Source organism: Apodemus sylvaticus, chromosome 22 (assembly GCF_947179515.1).
Source record: "Apodemus sylvaticus chromosome 22, mApoSyl1.1, whole genome shotgun sequence".
In the NCBI taxonomy this organism is placed as follows: domain Eukaryota; kingdom Metazoa; phylum Chordata; class Mammalia; order Rodentia; family Muridae; genus Apodemus; species Apodemus sylvaticus.
In genome coordinates, this window is record NC_067493.1 from 51912744 (window position 1) to 51933257 (window position 20514).

At 46.7% G+C, this 20514-nt stretch overlaps 1 protein-coding gene across 1 annotated transcript in view; it reads right to left on the bottom strand.

Annotated features, from left to right (window-relative positions):
* The window catches only part of Taok3 (TAO kinase 3), a 159154-nt gene that overhangs the window by 76654 nt on the left and 61986 nt on the right, over positions 1 to 20514 (bottom strand). Inside the window, exons 3-4 of the mRNA XM_052168754.1 lie at positions 11338 to 11436; positions 3145 to 3358 (exon numbers count right to left, since the gene is read on the bottom strand). Coding sequence (XP_052024714.1) covers positions 3145 to 3264 — 120 coding nt within the window. The 5' untranslated portion in view covers positions 3265 to 3358; positions 11338 to 11436. The remainder of the gene's footprint in view (positions 1 to 3144; positions 3359 to 11337; positions 11437 to 20514) is intronic.

Consider the following 20514-nt stretch of genomic DNA (forward strand, 5'->3'; position numbering starts at 1 on the left):
CCGTGCTGTACTCTGCATGACTATGATTATCCTGGGAATTTTGAAATTTGCTCTGCTCTATATTTCCAATAGAATAAATGGTCTTGGGAGCTCTGGACAGGATCACAGAGAGCAGACATACTTGCTGAGAACTTACTGTCCACACATTACTGTATCTCAGCCATTCTTCAGATTTCTGTTCACTTACAAAGACACTTTGATTTGCTTACTTTTTAATTTATTTTTAAGATTTTATTTTTCTTTAAATTAAGTATATAAGAGTGCCTGGGTGTGAGCCTGTCACATGAACACAGTGCCTGAGGAGGCCAGAAGAGGTCACTAGATACTTTGGAGCTTGAGCTACAGGTGGTTTGGAGCCACCTGATGTGGGTGTTGGCAACGGAACCCAGGTCCTCTGTAAGAGCAGCGAGTGCTTTTAACCTCTGAGACACTTCTCCAGCCCCTGAGAAAAGTATGAAACCAAAGACAAGTTTTTATTTTGTTGATGATTCTGCTGAGATGCTGACCGAGGCGGCTTGTGCAGACAATGAGGGAGCAACAGAGAACCGCAGACTTCACAGTGGCTGACCCTCCACCTGCTTCCCCTTTTAACAAATAACTTCCCAGCATCCTGTTCACCGGCGCCGGCACCTGCCTGTGTGAAGGCAAACATGGAGGTATGGTTCTGGCTAATACTTCTTAAGTATTTGGGTAAATATGTCCTTTACAAATCTCCCCTCAAATAGGATAAGGAGACAGGTCAAAGCAGTGATGGGTGTGTAGCCAGCCACTTGCCTAGAGTGCACACACCCTTTTCCACATTCAGCACTGCAAAATACCCCAACCAGTCAACCAACCAAAACATCCAAAGCCAGAAAACAGACAGGTGTGAAACTGCATCTGTGCCAGGCGCTCTAAAGCAGGGGTGGTGGCTGCCTCTGTCTTCCAGGACCACAGTGAAGGACATGACAAGGAGGCCGGGGTGCCTCCGTCTCCCGGGGCAACAGTGGAGGACATGACTTAGGGGAGGAAGCCTTTCTGGAAGGGATGAGATTTAAACTTAGTGCCCAAAGATGAACAGGGGCCAGCAGAGGAGGGCGGTGGGGAACATTCCAGCACAAAGGCTTGCATAGGGTCCTGTGACAGTGACAGAGGGACTGAGAGAGGATAGGACAGAGCTTGGATGTGCCTCATCAGTGGCTACAGCAAGACTCTAGCTTAGATGAAGGACAGAGGAGAGGCTGCACACATGCACTAAAGGTATGTGTGTGTGTGTATGTGTGTGTGTGTATGTGTGTGTGTGTGTGTGTGTGTTTCTTTTCTAGCTCATGGAGGAAAGTACAGTAGACAGAGACCAAGGGGACAGGAAGGCCTTGGATACCGTGGCCCTAGTGTGAATAACAAGAGGAAGGGCCACTGACCAGAAGGCTGGTGTGACACACACGATGAATTAATGTCAACAGGTATGGTGACCAACGGGAAACCCTTCCTTTGCCTTTTTTTTTTTTTTTGGTTTTTTTTTTGGATTTGGTTTTTTTTCGAGACAGGGTTTCTCTGTGTAGCCCTGGCTGTCCTGGAACTCACTCTGTAGACCAGGCTGGCCTCGAACTCAGAGATCCGCCTGCCTCTGCCTCCCAGAGTGCTGGGATTACAGGCGTGAGCCACCACCGCCCGGCATGGGAAATCCTTCCTTTAGGCGCAGCCTTTGTGCCCACAGTAGACAAAGGGGTGAAGTTTTTTTGTTTTGTTTTATTCAGACAGGGTTTTGGCCACAAACTCACAGAACTGCCCACCTCCTGAGTGCTGGGATTAAAGGCACGGGCCATGAGGCTTGGCTCTTTTACTTTTTAAAAGTTTCATATTAAAGCATTGGCTTCCTTTCCTCCTGTTTTTTAGTGATTACACTTCTACACATGGACAATACAGAGTAATGGTCACCTGAGAGCATCAAAGCCTTCTGGGCCCCTGTAATGTCTCTAGCTGAGTATTAGCAACAAGTAACATATTTAGCACCCAGTGAACACAGGGTATTATGCTAGCATTTCCATGAGTCTTCTTCAACAGGGTGAGTATGAGTCATGATGCCAGCAGTCACAGGCAACCACTGGGAAGGACAGCTGAGGAAGAGTGGTACCCGGATGGCGGCGGCTGACGGCCACCTAAGAGTGACTGCAAACAGGACTACAGAAGAAGGGGCCGGCACGTCACCTTCTACTGCTATTTGTTTTATAGACCAATGCCCATCAAGTCGCGTGAGTTACTCTGATGATGCCGCAGACCCCTGCCGTTCCAGGTGGAAGAACGTTTCACAAGAGCAGCCCCAGGTGAATGGGCTGAGCCCCATCTCCGCCATTCCGGGGATCTGGAGTTAGGACTAGCCTTGTACCATTGGTCAGAAATAAGGGACTTCCTGTGATTGTCAACAAATGTCTTTGTATATCTCTCTACATAACTACTTATGTGTCCATCTATTCACACGCCCGCCCATTCATCCGTCCATCCATTCATCCACCTACCCACCTGTCTGTCCATCCATCTGTCCACCCACCCATCTGTCTGTCCATCCATCTGTCCACGCACCCACCTGTCTGTCCATCCATCCGTCTGTCTGTCCGTCCGTCCACCCACCCACACATCCGATCTCCTACATTTACTTCATTTCTACCATTGGCAGTGTATCAGTTCCCAGAATCACTGTGATGGATGAGATGGACATACCCCTGATTATTGTGGTGCATATTATTTTGGGGAAGGGACATAAGTAAGTAGCCGCTCTTACACATAACCATGCGACTGTCACTGTGCTAGAATGCAGTTCCACGTAGACACAGGGTGTTAAGAAGAGGTAAAGAGATGAACAGCAAACACTGGTTTATGAAAGTAACACTTGAGCTGAAACCTGCAGAACGGACAAGCGCTGCGAGGGTTTGGAGCCTTGGGCTGGAGGAGTGGAGAGCAGAGGTTGAAGGAGCCGACGAAGTCTTCAGGAAACATATAGGACTCTACTCCAGGTTATCACTCCGCCTTACCACCCTGGGAATAGAGCCTAGCATTCCGGAACTGACTTCCACAGTGACCTCATCTCTATGTGGAACATAAGCGTGTTCCCCAGCAGACGGCAAGACTCACCCTTTCTGAACCCACTCCAGCTGGGTGTCTACTTACAAAGTACACGGCTCCGAAGCTCCCATGTCCAATTTCATGCAGATCAATAAAGAGCTCTTCAGGGTCATCCTTGAAGAACAGGTCGGCGATCTCTGGGTCCTTCAGCACCCCTTTACGCATGGTGGCCGGCGTGGCAAGCACGAGGCTTCTGGATGGCTCAGTCCTTTTGTCTCTCTCATTGACTACGATTTTGATTCTTATAAACCTTCAGTCCCTGTAGAAAAATGAGATTTGCCATTCAGTTCTTTCTAACATGCTGTTTTGATGAGGATACAAACACAAACCAATATTTAAAAGTGCTTATCTGGGTCAACAAGATGGCTTGGCAGCCTGCTACTAAGGCTGATGACCTAAGTTTCCATCAACAGAAGCCACAAAGGCAGGAGATACCAACCCCTGCAAGCCCTCTGACCCCCACAAGTACACTGTGGCATGCATAAACCCACCTGCCCCAAACAGATAAAATGTAATAAATTAAAGAAAACCTTCATCTTACAACTCAACACAGTGAAAAGAAAAGAAATCCAAATTTTAAAATTGGCACAGGACTTAAATAAACCTTCCTTTATGAAAAAGAAGACATACAAATGACTATGAAAATATGTTTTAGAGCTTGACACCTTCATCAGAAACAAAAGTCAAAACCCACAGCCAAACCATTTCATGTTCACCAGGACAGGTATGAAGACAGACAGGCACTGGGAGATAGGGGAAGGAGGGAGAGACTCTCTGAGCCTGCAGACAGGAATGCAGAGGTGCAGACAGCTTGGGAAGGAGAGTTCATTAGACAGACAGACAGACATACAGACAAACCCTTTACCATCAACAAAAGACATCCACCAAAACCCAGAACCTGAAGTTAGCTTTGGCTCAGGAATTCACACCATGAGACTAGAGGGATGGTTCAGTGGTTAAGAACACATGTCGGTCTTCCAAAGGACCAAAGTTCTCTTCCCAGCACCCTGTCACAGGGCTCACAACCACTCCAGCTCTGGGGGATCCTATCTGCCTTTTTCAAGCACACGCGGGCGCACACACATACACACATACACACACCTGAAAGGAAAAAATGTACTGTCAGGTACATACCCAAGAGAAAGGAAAAGGCATTCATATCAAAAACTCATACAGGTTTCCGAGTGACATTATCCCTAATTGCCAGACGGCAGATAAAACCCCACACTCAGTAACTGTTGAGTGAAGAAAATGTGGTCTACCCACACAATGGAACACAACAGCCATAGAGGGGACTAAAGGGCTAGTGTGGTGGTGTGTGCCCGTAGTCCTGTATGTGCCGTGTGGAAGCTGGCTGACCGTGAGCCCAGTCACCCTTGGTTATGCAGGGAATTTGAGGGCAGCATGGGCTTCACAAAACTGTCTCAAAAAGACAAAAATAAAAGGAAGAAAGTAATGGTCTACCCTCCAGTGTGAGCGGGTCTTGTAAAGGTCTGTGCTCCAGTGTAAGCAGATCCTGCAAGCATTATGTTAATTCAACAAAGCCAGCATAAGAGATGATTTCATCTATGGAGGATTCTTGTAGGGGAGGGAGAGGGAGAGAGGGAAAGCAATGGGGAGGGGGAAGGAAGGGGTGGGAGGAGGGGGAAGGGAGGGTGGGGGAGGGGAAGGGAGGGGAGGGGTTGGGGAAGGGATTGGGAAAGGGAGAGGAATGGGGAGAGGAGACACGCTCTGGTATCAAGCAGCAAGTTCACACTCCCCAAAGAGAGTCCAGGAGACGTTAGTGGTGAAGGTGTGACCCAGTTACGGGTGTTATTAGCTGCTTTTATTTTCTCAAATGCAATAGCACATTATGCCAGAACTATGTAATAACCACCAAGAACAGTTTTGATTCCCTCTCCCTCTCCACGAGGGACAAGTCAAGGAGGTAGCTGCCCCATGAGGATGCTGGAAACTCTAGTGTTGACTGGGGATGTGTATTCCTGTGCAAGTCCTCAAGTCAGTGGTTCCTGAGATGGGACAGAGAGGGCGGTGCTCTGGACTGGCTGGCATGTGGCGCTTTCTTTCAGCCATGAGCGCACGTGACCAGGAGGCCCTTGACTTGCCTGGCATTGACCTACCAGCTGGTACACAGACTCATTCTGTGTTCATTTTATCCTTTCCCTTACTTTTTGAAAAATATTAGGATGCTATTTTCCTCTTTTTAAAATTTTTATTCTACATATCCTCTACACACAGAGCACTTACATCTGTTTGAACTAATTATAGTATAGATTGTGTTTCTCCCTTGAACCCCCTGACTAACCAGGTTACACATTTAGCATTGAGTCAACAAATCTACTTTTCTTCAATATATGATACTCTAAAATGTTAAAAATGTTATCGGCTAAAGAAGCAGAGCTGACAGTGTGGGTACATGTATTTCCTCTTGTGACGTGGCAGCGTTGGGTGTTGGTGCACATGGCTTCAAAAATTCAGTTTCCGCAGCAGGGTGGTGGTGGCGCACACCTTTAATCCCAGCACTTGGGAGGCAGAGGCAGGCGGATTTCTAAGTTCAAGGCCAGCCTGGTTTACAGAGTGAGTTCCAGCACACCCAGGGCTACACAGAGAAACCCTGTCTCGAAAAACAAAACAAAAACAAAAAACAAAACAAATTCAGTTTCCTTGAGTCGTTAGCGTTTGTGGGTGACCAGCCAGCCAGCCAATGGCTAGCTTCATTCCGTCATTTAGTAAGTATGCACTGCATGCTTAGGATTGTCACAGCATTGTGCTGGGCCTGGTGTTAGGGTCAGAACCTGTGTCCCCCTCTATCTTTATACAGGACTTTCTGTCCAATGGAACAACAGACACCCCAAAGGCAAGGGTTCAGACTGTTGTTCCAAATGGTAGGGAAATGTCTCTCGACATAAGGGTATAGAAGACTGGTCTGGCCAGTTTTTTTTTTTTTTTTTTTTGTTTTGTTTTGTTTTGTTTTTTTTAACTTACAAGTGGAAAGCCATTCTTAAGAAAAATAAATGTAGTTCATTTAATATGGATGTGTGGGAGAGTTGGGAGCAGAAATAACGAAGGTGGTCTTAAGCCAAGGAAGATCACAAAAAGCCTTTAAAACAACATTAAGAAATCTGGCCTTTATGCTGTGCAGAACAGGGTGCCGGCAAAAGCGCACAGGAAGGGACTGCTTGCCTGCATGGCACCTGTTGTCCTGGGCAACTGTCCTGCTGATCTTCAGATACTGACAATGCAGTACAAGGCCGATAAGTCAATACTGTTGGGAAAGTATCTTAAATAGAGGCGTCTGCACCATCAGTAAGGTAGCTGTGGGCACAGAGGCAGCAGAAAGTGGGTCTCCTCCCTTGTTCCAAGAACAGAAGGAGTCCTGGAAGAAACCAGGGAGGCCTTTCTGGAGACCACGGGTGACAGGGAGTACAGGAGATTCCCTTTCAGAAAAGTGAAGATCTAGTGACTGAAATTCAGTTGCTGAAGTGCACTTTGAATTTCTGGATACTTTGGCTTCAGTTAGGATTACGCTAAGTTATTAACAATCATTTTGAGAAAACAGATTATTCTGTCATATTATAGACCAAAATGATTATTTAAAGAAATAGATGTTTAGCTAGGCAATTGTGCCACACACCTTTAATCCCAGCACTTGGGAGGCAGGCAGGTGGATTTCTGAGTTTGAGGCTAGTCTAGTCAACAGAGTGAGTTCCAGGACAGCCAGGGCTACACAGAGAGAAACCCTGTCTTGAAAATCCGAAAAAAAAAAGAAAAAAAGAAATAGATGTTTAAATGTAGAGAGAGAAAGAGAGAGAGAAAGAGAGAGAGAGATCCTTAAAAAAACCTCCCATTATAAATGACAAGTGAATATTTAATTACTAAGCACCACGGCAGAGTAGATGCAGTACGCTAAATCAATAACCTTGACCACCCATAATTAATAAGTTCAAAAATAGAATGAGGGGATTTCTGGGTTTAGTCAAGATGGGGAAACGGGCACTTGATTTATTTATTTTCTGTCATCTGAAGCAATCAAAGCATCGGATGAAACACCCGTAGGATGGCATTTGAAGACAGTGGCTGGTGGGCAAAGGGCGAAGAAGCAGAGGAGCCCCAGGAGCCCCAGCGTCTACCCAGGATAGGTGTAGGGCACTGCAGGTAGAGGCTGGTGAACCCTGTGACAGCAAGTGAGAGCTGTCAGAGTCTGAGGTGACTCTGGCACAGCTGGAACAGAAGGGAAGAGTCCAGAGGGTGTGGGGCAACGTAGCAGCTCCTCCTCAGGTCTGTACTGTGTATTGGCAGTAAGGAATCCATGTCAGTCCTGGACAAGGCCACCTGAAATGACTCACTCTGTGGCCCAAGCTGGCCTTGAACTTGAGACACTGCAAGGACAGTAAACACATGCCTGGAGCCCTTGTGTTTAAAGTCAGAGGGAGTAAGGGGTGCATAAAGTAGAGATGGACAGGTCAAAAGAGACTCAACCTCAGCCTGCATCGGGAAAGAACAATACAATGTCTGGGGATAAAAACATGTTGCATGGGATGGGATGTGGAAAAAAATTAGTGAGTGTGTTTGGATGAATATATGAAACATAAAAAATAGAAGAAGGATGAATGGAAAAAAAGAAGGACAGAAGGAAGGAAGGAAGCAAACACAGGTGAGTATCACTCAGCCAGGGCGGCCTCCAAGCAGCCTGCATATGACCCGCAGGCATCTGTGAAGGAGAGATGGTGCTTGTTAAGACAGCTCCAGAGAGGTGTGACAGCTCCAAGTTTGGAGGGAGAGGACCTGGAGTACACGTAATAAAGAGGCCACACTGGGCTGAAAGGTATGCCAATAGCATCCCTGCAGCTCAGACCACATGTGTGCACAAATCGTCCATAAACACGCGTGCACACGCATATAAACACGCATGCACACACATACATACATGCTTCAAATAGGGAGACATGGATGAGCGGAGAGTCAAGGGACACAGAAGGACATATGCCTGTTCTAGAAGGAACAAAATTCACTGTTACCATGAGTAGATTTCAAAGCAGGTCACTATTGACAGGGCAGGGCACTGGTGGTATTGATAATGCTGTGGCAGGGATCCACTAGAGAACAAAATGATACCAAGTGTTTATGGTCCTCTCAACAGTGCCTTAAAATATGTGGTTACACGCTAACTTAATGGGGGTGCACAGGTTAAGATGCCCTGTTTACATGTTTGAAACTGCTGAAGAATAAATATATTCTATTAAACTGATTTCAATAGGCAATTATGGGGCTGGAGAATGGCCAGGCTTCCCCAGAGGACCTCTGTTCAGTTTCCAGCACATACATGACAACTTACACCCATTTGTAACTCCAGTTCGGGGAGATCTGATGTTCTCTCCTGACCTCTGTGGGTACCAGGCATGCACATGGCACCCAGGTACACATGCAGGCAAGACACCCGTGCACATTAAAGGAGAGCCTAAAAAACAATCCCTGAGTTAAAGATCAAATGGAGATATAAGAGCCCACTTTAAGGGGACTGAAAATGTAAGCACAGCTGGGCGGGGCAGGGTGGGGCAGGGGCGGGGCCTGTGACCTGAGTGGCTGAGCTTCTGTAAAGGGGTTTGACACCAGCCTGGGATATAGAGTGAGACTCTGTCTCAAAAAAGCAGCAATCAAATAAATGTAAAGGGAAAAGCAAAAGCGGGTACAATGTATCCAATATGTTAAACTGCCAACCTTACAGGGAATATAAGACATAGAAACTAAGGAGAATTCAAGTCAGTGCCCTCAGCTTGCATTATGTGTTTGCTTCTTTAAAAAGTCACTTTTTTTGTGTAAATGAGCAGAAGAAATAACAAAGGTTAAAGAGAAACGTCATTGAAATAAGAAAAGATAGAAACATGAAAAAATAAACAAAAGAAGTTCTTTTAGAAAAAGAACTATAGCTGGGCGTGGTGGTGCACGCCTGTAATCCCAGCACTTGGGAGGCAGAGGCAGGAGGATTTCTGAGTTTGAGGCCAGCCTGGTCTACAGAGTGAGTTCCAGGACAGCCAGGACCACACAGAGAAACCCTGCCTCGAAAAACAAAAAAACAAAAAAACAAAAAAAAGAAAAAGAACTGTATTTATTATTAATCTCACGTCAAACTGATTTGTTAATTTAAAAAAAGACAGAAGAAACATATGACTAATCAGGAAGGACAGGGGAGACATTAGCATAGCTTCACCGGCACCAGGGTAACTAGAAACAGCGTTCTACAAAGAAAGGACTTGGAAGAAAATGGTCAACTACTTTAGAAGGCACAAATCATTACTGGTCAAGAAAGAAATGATCTGAAGTAAAATGACTGAAATTCTGGCTGGTGCGATGGCTCAGTGTATAAAGATGCTTGCCCATAACCTGAGGTCAATCCCTCCGAGCCACATGGTAGGAAAAGAGAAAAGTCATGAAGTCAATCTCTGACTCCACACAGGCACTGCGGCATGCTGGTGCAGAAGCACACATGGAACAAAGAAATATAACATTTTCCCCACAAATAAACACCAAGGGCTTCACCAGCAACTCTAGCCCATCTGTGAGGGAGAAGAGCATCCAGACTACACAGCTGCCCCAGAAGAGAGTAAAAGTGTTGGCATTCCAGACGGAAATGAAGGCTGCACTGCCCTCAGGTCAGAAACAAAGGTGCGGTCCACAGAAAGTAGAATCTACACTAGACTTCATCCAAATTAGACATGTCTGCGGTTCTAGAGACTTCTTCCAGCGTGAAGGGACAGGCGACATCACACCAAAACCTGTGCAAAGGCATATCTATCTCACTTGATCTCACTTGTCAACAAAATTATAAAGACCTCTCACAACCCATCAGCTGTCCATATGTATGACTGTATACCATGTTCATGCCTGGTGCTTGGAGAGGCCAGAAGAGGGCATTGGCTCCCGGGGAGCTGGAGTGACAGCTGGGTGTGAGCCAGCACATGGCTGCTGGGAACTGAACCCAGGTCTTTTGCAAGAGCGGCCAGTGCTCTTAACTCTTGAAACATCCCTCCAGCCCTCATAATTCATTTTTTAAAAAATGTAGCCAGGCAGTGGTGGTGCACGCCTTTAATCCCAGCACTTGGGAGGCAGAGGCAGGCAGATTTCTGAGTTCGAGGCCAGCCTGGTCTACAGAGTGAGTTCCAGGACAGCCAGGGCTATACAGAGAAACCCTGTCTCTAAAAAGCCAAAAAAAAAAAAAAAAAAAAAACCAAAAAACAAAAAACAAAAAACAAAAAAACACAAAAAAACAAAAAAACAAAAACAAAAAAAAAGAGTGTGAAAGATTTGAGTGAGCACCTCTTACCATGGAAGATGTCTAAGTGGCCAATGAGAGATTCTTAGCAGGAACTCCTCAGACATGAGAGTCTAACCATGAGATGCTGCCTCACACACACACTGAGATGGCTACCACAGAAAACCTCGTCAGACCAGTCATGGTGAGGATGTAGTGACCGGGCCCTAGAGATGATGAAGAGTGTATGTGTGTGTGTGTGTGTGTGTGTGTGTGTGTGTGTACATGTTCATGTGGGTGAGCATGTGCTTGGCAATGTATGCGCATGTAGAAGCAAAGGTCTTTTCCTCAACTGCTTCTCTATCTTACTTTTGGGACATGGTCACTCACTGAATCCAGACCTCAGCAGTTCAGCGAGGCTGGCTGTTTAATGAGCCCCAGGGTGCCTCCTGTCTCTGTCTCCACAGTGCTGGGATTACAGGCCTGTCCCACCACACCTGGCTTTTTATGTGGGTTATGGGGGAATTCAATGTGAGGACTTCACACTTGTAATGCACACAATACACCAATGGAGCCATTTCCTTAGGCCTAAAAAAAAACCCCTACACTTTCAATAATATAACATTTTAAAAACATTTATTCCATTTTGTAAATTGTGTGTGTGTGCGCGCGCGCACTATGTGTGGGTTTGTACATGTGGGTGCAGTGCCAGTGGAGGCCAGAAGAGGGCACCAGGCCTCCTGGAACTGGAGTTACAGGTGGTTGGGAGCTGTCTGTCCTATGTGGGTGCTTGCCTTCTGCAAGAACAGTGCATGTTCGTAACCTCCCAGCCATCTCTCCACCCGGATATGCACCACTGTCTTATTTATGTGTTTATATACCTGTTATACTCTTACAAAAGTAGTAAAATCTAACCATAGAAAGCCCAGAAAACACAACTTATTCCTACATTATACGAGGCAGTTGCATTAGGGAGCCGTGCACGGTACCTTTGGATGTATGGCACAGACTCCACGGGATGGCTCCGGTGCATTGTAGCAGCAGTCTCTCCTCACTTACAATCCTGGTCTTCCACACTTAGGATGCGTCTGTGGACAGAAGGGTAAGATTTATAATTATAGGAGAATAGAAAGGGGAAAAATAATTAGAGTTGAACGTGGTAGCTGACAGTTGTAGTTGTAGTGACTCTGGGGGGTGAGGACTGGAGTGGCTGGAGCCCAGGAGTCTGAGGCCTGTCTGTGCAACCTAATGAGACTTTTAACTCTTGATCAAATCAAATCAACAACTAATGACGTAGTAGACTTAAATATTCAGAAAGATACTATAAAGCATTTATTGTCAAGGATGGGTGATACATATAAAAGATCCAACTTTCACCACAGGCATCTGAGATTCCCATGAGACGAACATGTCAGTAGACTGAGAATCTACACGGAGGAGGCCACAGTTCTGTAGGTATTCCATATAACTAGAAACAACCCACCAGCTGCTGAAAGACGTGACTCGGTGGTTAAGAGTGCCAGGCCCTTCCAGAGGGCTCCAGGATGGTTCCCAGCGCCCATAAGGTAGCTCAAAACAGTCTCTTACTCCAGCTCCAGGGCATATGGCGCCCTCTTCTGACCTCCATGGGTACTGCACACATATAGTGCATAAACATGCATGCAGGCAAACACCCGAATACATTAAAAAAAAGAAGAAATAAATCTTGCCAGGCAGTGGTGGCACACGCCTTTAATCTCAGGACTTGGGAGATAGAGACAGGCAGATTTCTGAGTTCCAGGCCAGCCTGGTCTGCAGAGTGAGTTCCAGGACAGCCGGGGCTATACAGAGAAACCCCTGTCTTGAAAAAAAAAAAAAAACCCAAACCCAAAACCAAAACAAAACAAAACAAAAAACAAAAAAGGAAGAAGAAATAAATCTCAAAGAAAATAAAGAAAAGCCATAACAACAAATATGTAAATAAATACACTGTAGAAGAGAAGAACAAGAAACCCTATACACCTTACGTGACACTAACCTGATAGCATTTGGTGATCGATGTCACCGACTCTCTGTGACCTCAGTTGTTCCCCCAACAGTTGTGAGATACATGGTTCCAACACCTCCCTTTTCAGTCTCGCCCATAACCATCTCCTACATTTCCACGTTAACTATTAGTTTTATATTATTAAAGCCATACATGACTAATGTGGACACAGATCTACAACTTTTTTTTTTAAATTCCCAACTCAGGGCCTGGAGAGATAATCACTTTAGAACACGCATCCTTTTTTAAAAAAGCAAAATAAGGTTTTAAGTGCCAGTGCTGAGGAGGCTGAGGCAGGTGGATTGCTAGGTGAGTACCTGTGGGTTGCTAGCTGAATTGGTGAGCCGTCAGTCAGTGAGGGACTCCGGGTTGGTACTGTGGAATGATACCCACGGTTGTTCTCTGGCCTCCACACGCACCCGGCCCACCGCAGACTTGCACACGGCATTCGTAACTCCTACTAACAACTGGCTTTCCGTTCTCCGTGTCCACACTTGCCTTCTCAGGCCTGTACTTCTGACACACAGCTGACAGCATAGAATCTCATCGTCAAATTTGTCTGTCCATCTCACGGAGCACTGTCCTCAGAGACTGCCTAGCGACTGCTCTCTGACACACAACCAGCACTCCTCCACTAGAGACAGAGGCTTCACGGTGCTTGTTCTAGGCGTCTGAACTCATGTGTGTGAGAAACTCTCTACCCACTGAGCCATCTCCTAGCCTTGGAGTACGTTTTTGTTTTGTTGACATGTGTGTGCGTGCGTGTGTGTGTGTGTGTGTGTGTGTGTGTGTGTGTGTGTGTGCATGTGTGTCTTACTGTGTAGCCCTAGCTGGCCTAGAAGTCCCATTGTAGACCAGGCTGGCCTCAAACTAGCTGAGATCTGCCTGTCTTTGCATCCTGGGTGCTGAGATTGAAGTTGTGAACCACCAGGGCTGACAGGGGTCCTGCAGGAATTACTATAAACAACTAGAAGCGAGGTCTCAACTTCCACTTCTGCTCTCCCCTTTCCAGGGATATCCTGTGCCTCGTTCACGAACCACAGTTTCATGATTCCAGTTATTCCCACCAATTCTGGGTTTGTTTGTTTTTTAAGACAAGGTTTCTCTGAGTAGCTTTCAGTGACCTAGAACTGTCTGTGTAGAACAGGCTGGCCTCAGACTCAGAGATCCTCCTGCCTCTGCCTACTGAGAGCTGCTGGGATTAAAGGCGTGGCCCAGCACCGCCCAACCATTTCCTCTGATTCTTTCTGTAGCTTGTTTTAAATTAGCTAGAGCCTGTCTGCATTCGGCACCAGATTCCACTTAATCACTAAACCTTCAATAACTCAGAGGCTACGATGCCCTCCTGTTAATCTAGTCTGATGACACTCCAGGAACTAAGATATTTCCAGCCACATTGTATGAGAACTAGTAAATAAAACTAATGTGAGGGTGTGTACATGTGTGTGCACATGCATGAGGAGGCCAGAGGTCAGGAGTCTTGATCACTTCATACCCACCTACCCACCCATCCACCCACCTATGTCTGTCTATCTATGTATCTCTGTATCTATCTAATCTATGTATCCATCTATGTATGTATGTATGTATGTATGTATGTATGTATGTGTGTATGTGTGTATGTATGTATATATGTATCTCTCTATCTATCTCTCTATCTCTCTGTCAACACAGGGTTTCTCACTGACCCTGGGGCTCACTGATGGGGCCTGGCTGGGTGGCCAGTGAGCTCCTTGGGTCCCCTGTCTTCCTCCCCAGTACAATGGGGTTACGGGCCCACACTACCACTCCTGGCCTTTTCCGTAGGTACACACAAACCCTTTCCTAACTGAGCCACCTCCCTAGACCCAGCCTAAAATTGTAAGTCTTTGCTTCAGCTCTAAATAAACAGATAAACACAGCCTGGAGTTCCCAGCATGTCCTCAGTGTAAGGTATACATTTGAGTTCACTTCTTAGTTGAACTGTGTGCCTCAAGTTATCACTATAAAAGAACGGCTTCATTGAAATATAACTCCCATATCTAATGTGCTTCCAGAAGCTCAGAGGGATTTGATGTTTTCCCAGGTGGTGTGCAACCACCACAATGCTGTTAGACCACTCTCACGACAAGGAGAGACCATAACCTTCATCCTCTCGCCCTCCACACTAGGCAAACACCAACTAGCTTTTGTCTCCTTCCATTTCCTGGTTCCCGAGAGTTCGTGAGAACAGACTCATAGAACATGCATCATACAACATGTGTTCTCTGGGGGCTGGTTTCTTTCACATGCTATAGGCCAGCATATGACATAAATTGGTGTCTCCTGTCTGGGACAATATCACAGAGTGTTCATGGTGAGAGTTACCACAGGAAGCCTGTCAGCGGCTCAGCTGACCGACATGTGAGGGCATGTCTACCCATCAGCTGATGTGAATAATGGCACTGCAGTTGTCTGCCCACATTTCTGAGTGGCTATACCTGGGGCTAGGCTAGCTGGGATCTCTGAAGTATATACCCAAGGCTAGATTTGCTGGGTTCTCTGGAGTATACACCCAGGGCTAGACTGGCTGGGCTCTCTGGAGTATATACCCAGGGTTAGACTGGCTGGGCTCTCTGGAGTATACACCCAGGGCTAGACTGGCTGGGCTCTCTGGAGTATACCCAGGGTTAGACTGACTGGGATCTCTGGAGTATATACCCAGGGCTAGACTGGCTGGGCTCTCTGGAGTATATACCCAGGGTTAGACTGGCTGGGCTCTCTGGAGTATACACCCAGGGCTAGACTGGCTGGGCTCTCTGGAGTATATACCCAGGGCTAGACTGGCTGGGCTCTCTGGAGTATATACCCAAGGCTAGACTAGCTGGGCTCTCTGGAGTATATACCCAAGGCTAGACTAGCTGGGCTCTCTGGAGTATATACCTGGGGCTGGACTGGCTGGGCTCTCTGGCCTTGGTAAACAGCCATGAAACTCTGTACCAGTCTCCTCTTGTCCAGCTTAGAACCAAACATGAGAATCCAGATCCACCCTCCTCTCCAAATAGGACTGGGACTATTTTTCCCTGGGAGGATTTCATTCTGAGAATCTGCTGAAGTGACCCACATAAAAATATCTTCCCAGCCTCTGTGACTGTAAATGTCACATGGACAGCAATGGCTGAGATCTGTGCCAAGAATGTTGCCTTTCAGGCTGGGGGACCTTGGGTCAGCCAGACCATCCGGCTAGTTTAGAGTAGCTCGCATCAGTGACAGCAACCCCAAATAACACAGTTTACTCTTGTTCCTCAGAAATGGAAGCCTTCCAACAATGGGAAGAGAGTCACGGACTTGTTCACAGACATTGTGGGAAAAGAAGAAACACAGAAATGGAGACTAGACACACAGTCTCTGCGACCCCAGAAATGGAGTCTAGACGCACTCTCTATGACCCCAGGGGATGATTTCTTGAGGTGTTCTACTGCTTCGCCATGTTTTGATCACACCACTTCCCTGACAAACCAGGAGCCATCAAAGCCAGAACCCCACAGTACTTCAGCATCGAGGAAGGGAGGAAGGAGTCAGAAGGCTTCACGTTGGAAAAGCACCCACCTTCCTTCTTCTCCGCTTCCTCCCTCATCTTCCCCTTCCTTCTCTTCTTCCTCTCTCCACCCTCTCCTCCTCCCCCCTCCCCCAGTCTCAGTAATTTAATTGTTATCTCAAACCCATGGAGAGGTATTTTCCCCAAACTAAACTCCAGAATTCCTCACTTCCTAGCCCAGAGAGCTTCCCCTGAACCACACGCCCAGGTCAAACTTCCATGCAACCCAAGTTGCTATGTTTTGGAGGGCAATCCAGAAAATTTTAGTGTCCCATGAGATTGGATTCCTGTGTCATGTGGTCTCCTGAGGGTCTCCTAACACCTGGTCTATACTTGTATTCAGTACTTTGACCCACACAGCGGGGGAATTTGAGGACACCTTTAAGGAACGAATTCAGGGCCAGAAGGTGGCCCAGTGGTTAAGAGCAGACACTCCTCTCATAGAGGACCTGGGTTTGGTTTTCAGCACATCCGGTGCTTCACAAGTGCTGCTAACTCCAGCTCCAGGGGACCATAAGCCTTCCACATACACAGATTCACACGCAGATGTACACATAGAAATAATTTAAGATGAACATTTTAAAAAGAACATAAAATTCTCACACAAATATGTCCTAGAGGGTTTGGGATCGGGCAGCCAAACACTTGCCGAGTACAAGGGCATGCACACAAGGTCCTGGGGTTGTCCTTTACACTGACCAAGGGAGAACGTGCGGATGTAGCTAGAGGGCCTTGAGGGAGACCAGCAACTCAGGGTCCATATTGAAACTAGCCTCTTAAAGATAGCTGTTATTCATTGCTTGCCCTTAGAGGGTGAGCAAAGGCTGGGCATCAGAAGGCAGGCTGGGACATCAGAGGGTATGCCGGGTCTCAGGGGCTGGGCTGAGTCATTTACTAACTATTGGACAGCAGCGAAAACTGAAGTTCAAACAGGAGTTAGGGCTCTTTGAAAGCTGGAACTATGCAGTGTGGGTTGCCACGCCCCACGCCCCCAACTCAGCCTGCACGTAGACTCGACAAGAGTCATCCGCTAAGAAAGTCACAGAAAGCATGGTCATCTTGCCGCTGTGCCTGTCCGCCACCACTGACTGTTACTCTGGGGTAAGAAAGCTGCTTTTATGGCACTTACATTTTGACAATGAAACTAGACGACAGTTAACTTTTACACCACCACGATCAAACAGCCCAGGGCGTCTGCTTGTGTGTCGCAGCGTTTGAGAGCCAGGAAGGGACAGAGCAGTCACCTGAGCGCCGCCTCACAAGTGTGGCACAAGTGTCTGAGTTTATTGATTTATCATAATAAAGATAACCGTTAGCCTACTCCCAAGTGAACTGACATTAAATTATATGACAGAGATTCTTCCTGTCCCTTCTTAAGAATAAGATCTATGTCTCTGTCTTAAAAGAAGAAAAATAAACCTATTGGTTGGTCTGTTTGATTGGGTTGGTAGACAGAGAGCAGAAGCCAGGTTCCTTCGAGCTCTCAACTTTACATGTTTTTGTTTTGTGTGTATGGATGCTCTGCCTGTGTGTTTGTCTATGTATCATGTGTGCGTTGGTGGAGGTCAGAAGAAGATCAGATTCCCAGAAGCTGAAGCAACAGACAGTTTTGAATTGTAATGTGGGTGCTGGGGATCAAGCCTGGGTCCTCTGGAAGGGCAGCAAGTGCCCTAACCCCTCCATCCTGGATCCCTTAATTTGGGATATTGAGTGACTGTGTACTGCCTGCTATTTTGAAGGGAGGCCAGAAACTTGAGATCAAACTCTAGCTCAGGAAATAAACGCTACTCTGTGTGGGTCTTAAATCAAGACCTGGGGGCTGGGGAGACAGGTCGGAAGTTAAGGGCATGTGCTGCTCCTGCAAAGGACCTGGGTTTGGTTTTCAGTGACCATATCAAGGGGCTCACATCCTCTAACTCCAGTTCTCTGGGATCTGGTGCCCTCTTCTGGCCTCTCTGGACACCACATTCATGGGATGCATACACAGACATACACAGAAATAAAATTAAAAATGGCCAGGTGGTGGTGGCGCACGTCTGCAGTCCCAGCACTTGGGAGGCAGAGGCAGGCAGATTTCTGAGTTTGAGGCCAGCCTGGTCTACAGAGTGAGTTCCAGGACAGCCAGGGTACACAGGAAAACCCTGTCTCGAAAAACAAACAAACAAACAAACAAACAAACAAACAAAATTTAAGACCAGTGCAAAAATGGTGCTCATCTGGCCTTATAAATTCCAAATTATTCTGGTAGATTGAACCAAACTGTGTGACATAATGATATATAACTAGCTATCAAATACATAATATGAAGCAAACACATAATATAAAATGCTCTAAATGTTTACAAAATACAATAAGACATCCAGTAGTCCTCAAACTTGAATAGCATTCACCTATCTATATTATCAACAATGTTTACAGAATCCTAATCCTTTTTAAAGCTTATTTTTGGTCATTTGCTTAATTTATAACACATTCATTCATTCACTCAGCAAGCATACTAAATGTGCCCTGTGTGTCCAGTACTGAGCGTGGCTTTAGGTTCCCTGTACCCCAAGACAGCCTGTGCCACACTACACAGTACCGTAAACATGTGTGCACAGGCACACGTGCTGGTGGGCAGCCTGTGTGCAGGGACAGTACAGGATGTCAGGTAGCCTGTCACTCTCTGCATGAGGGCCTTGAGACACAGTCTCTCACTGGCCAGCAAACCCTCAGGATCCTCCTGCCTCCAATACACAATGCACACAAAGCATTTTATGTGCATGGTGGGGATTTGAACTCGGGTCCCCATGCCTGCAGAGCAAGTACTCTTGCCCACTGAGCTGTCTTCTAGCTATGGTACCTGTGTTCTGTGGGCTATGCTGCCAGCATGGACTCTGTAACTGAGTGTGGAGGTCACAGAAAAGGCTGTCAACAGTAAAGGGGGGCTTCTGCGCATTCAGTGACCAGAGATTGGTTCAAACTCAAACGCTAATGGTGCTGGGTGTCCCTGGCAACCCTCAGCGTAGGGCGTGATGTTGGTGCAGCTGTGCTTCCAAGCACAGAACTGTGCACTGTGCACTGTGCCTACTGTGGTACCAGGAAGGGTGATGGTCACTTCTGGAAACACCTGGGCTCAGACTCAAGACTGACACACGTTACAAACTGCAGTGTCTTTATGTGCACAAAGTTTTCTATTCTGAGAGAAGCGCTGCTGCTGAAACGCACGAAACGCAGACATTTTAACAGCCTCCCTTCCTCATGCCTATAGTATGACACTAAAGACTCCAGTACATGTTCAAGGCACTGTACTGGAGGACAGGCAGTCTCGGGGTAGAGAGCAGAAAGCCGGGCTCAGGGTTGGTCACACAGGCGACATTTAGTATGCTCGCTGAGTGGATGAATCAATGTGTAATAAATTAAGCAAATAACAACCAAAAAAAAGCTTTAAAAAGAATGCCTGGATTGTCCAACAGATTAAATAGACAGGCCTCAAAAGTAGACATGCAAATGTTCAGAAAACACATTTAAAACTCCCCAGCACTGGGAGCCATGGGGGAAATGCAAATCAACACCAGGAGATGTCACTTGCTCTGGTAAGACTGGATATTATCAAAGAGACAAAGATGACAAGAGCTGGCAGGGATCTGTAAGAAAGAGACCCCCCCCTGGCACGACATGGGTGGGGACACATATAAATACAACCATTATGTCAAGAGGTATGAAGGTTCCTGGGAAACTCTATCCCTGGTTATTACAGTACTGTTAGTCTGAGTACTGTAATACTCAGCATTCACAGTTAGATGAGACACAAGGTAAGGGCCTGGCCCCTTGAATGCTCAGGCACGTGCTGCTTAGACATACGGAACTATTGTTCAGCCACATAAATGCACGACATCTTATGTCAATGCATGACAGTGGATTGTAATGGCAATGACATGATGGAGCTGGACATCACTGCAGCAAGCTAAATAAGCCAGGCAGAGAATATAAAGGACCACATGATGTCACTGTGGTGGTTAGGACAGGACCATTTCCCCACAGGTTTACGTATCCGAGTGCTTGGTCCTGAGTTCCTGAACTGTTTGGGAGGGACTGGGGGTGTGGTCTTGACGAAGGAGGTATGTTACTAGGGACAGGCATTGAGATGCCTGCCATCTCCCGTGTCTGTCTTTCTACCTCGTGGTGATAGATCAAGATGTGATCCATACTCACCTGCCATGCTCCCTGCTGTGACGGTCACTGGCTTTGAAACTGTGAGCTCCAAACTAGTTTTTCCTAGGGGGTGCTTGGCAGTGGCGTCTTTTTGCAGCAACAGGGCAGGTGCTAGCTAAGACAGCCAGTAAACTATACAGCCTTTAACAAGCTGACCTCACAGGGTGTGAACTGGAGGGATGGTCATGGGCTCAAGTAGAGTGGAGAGTGGGGAAGGTCACAGGTTGACCAACGGGTCACATAGACGAAGAAGGCTCTAGCAAGCTGTGGTGTTATAGAAAAGATTAGAAGAACACAGACCGACCTTCGGCAGTCACTATCAGTGATGCTGGGAACATGTGCGTTTTCTGTTCTTTTTATATTTCTGTAGTAATGATATTTTCTCATTGT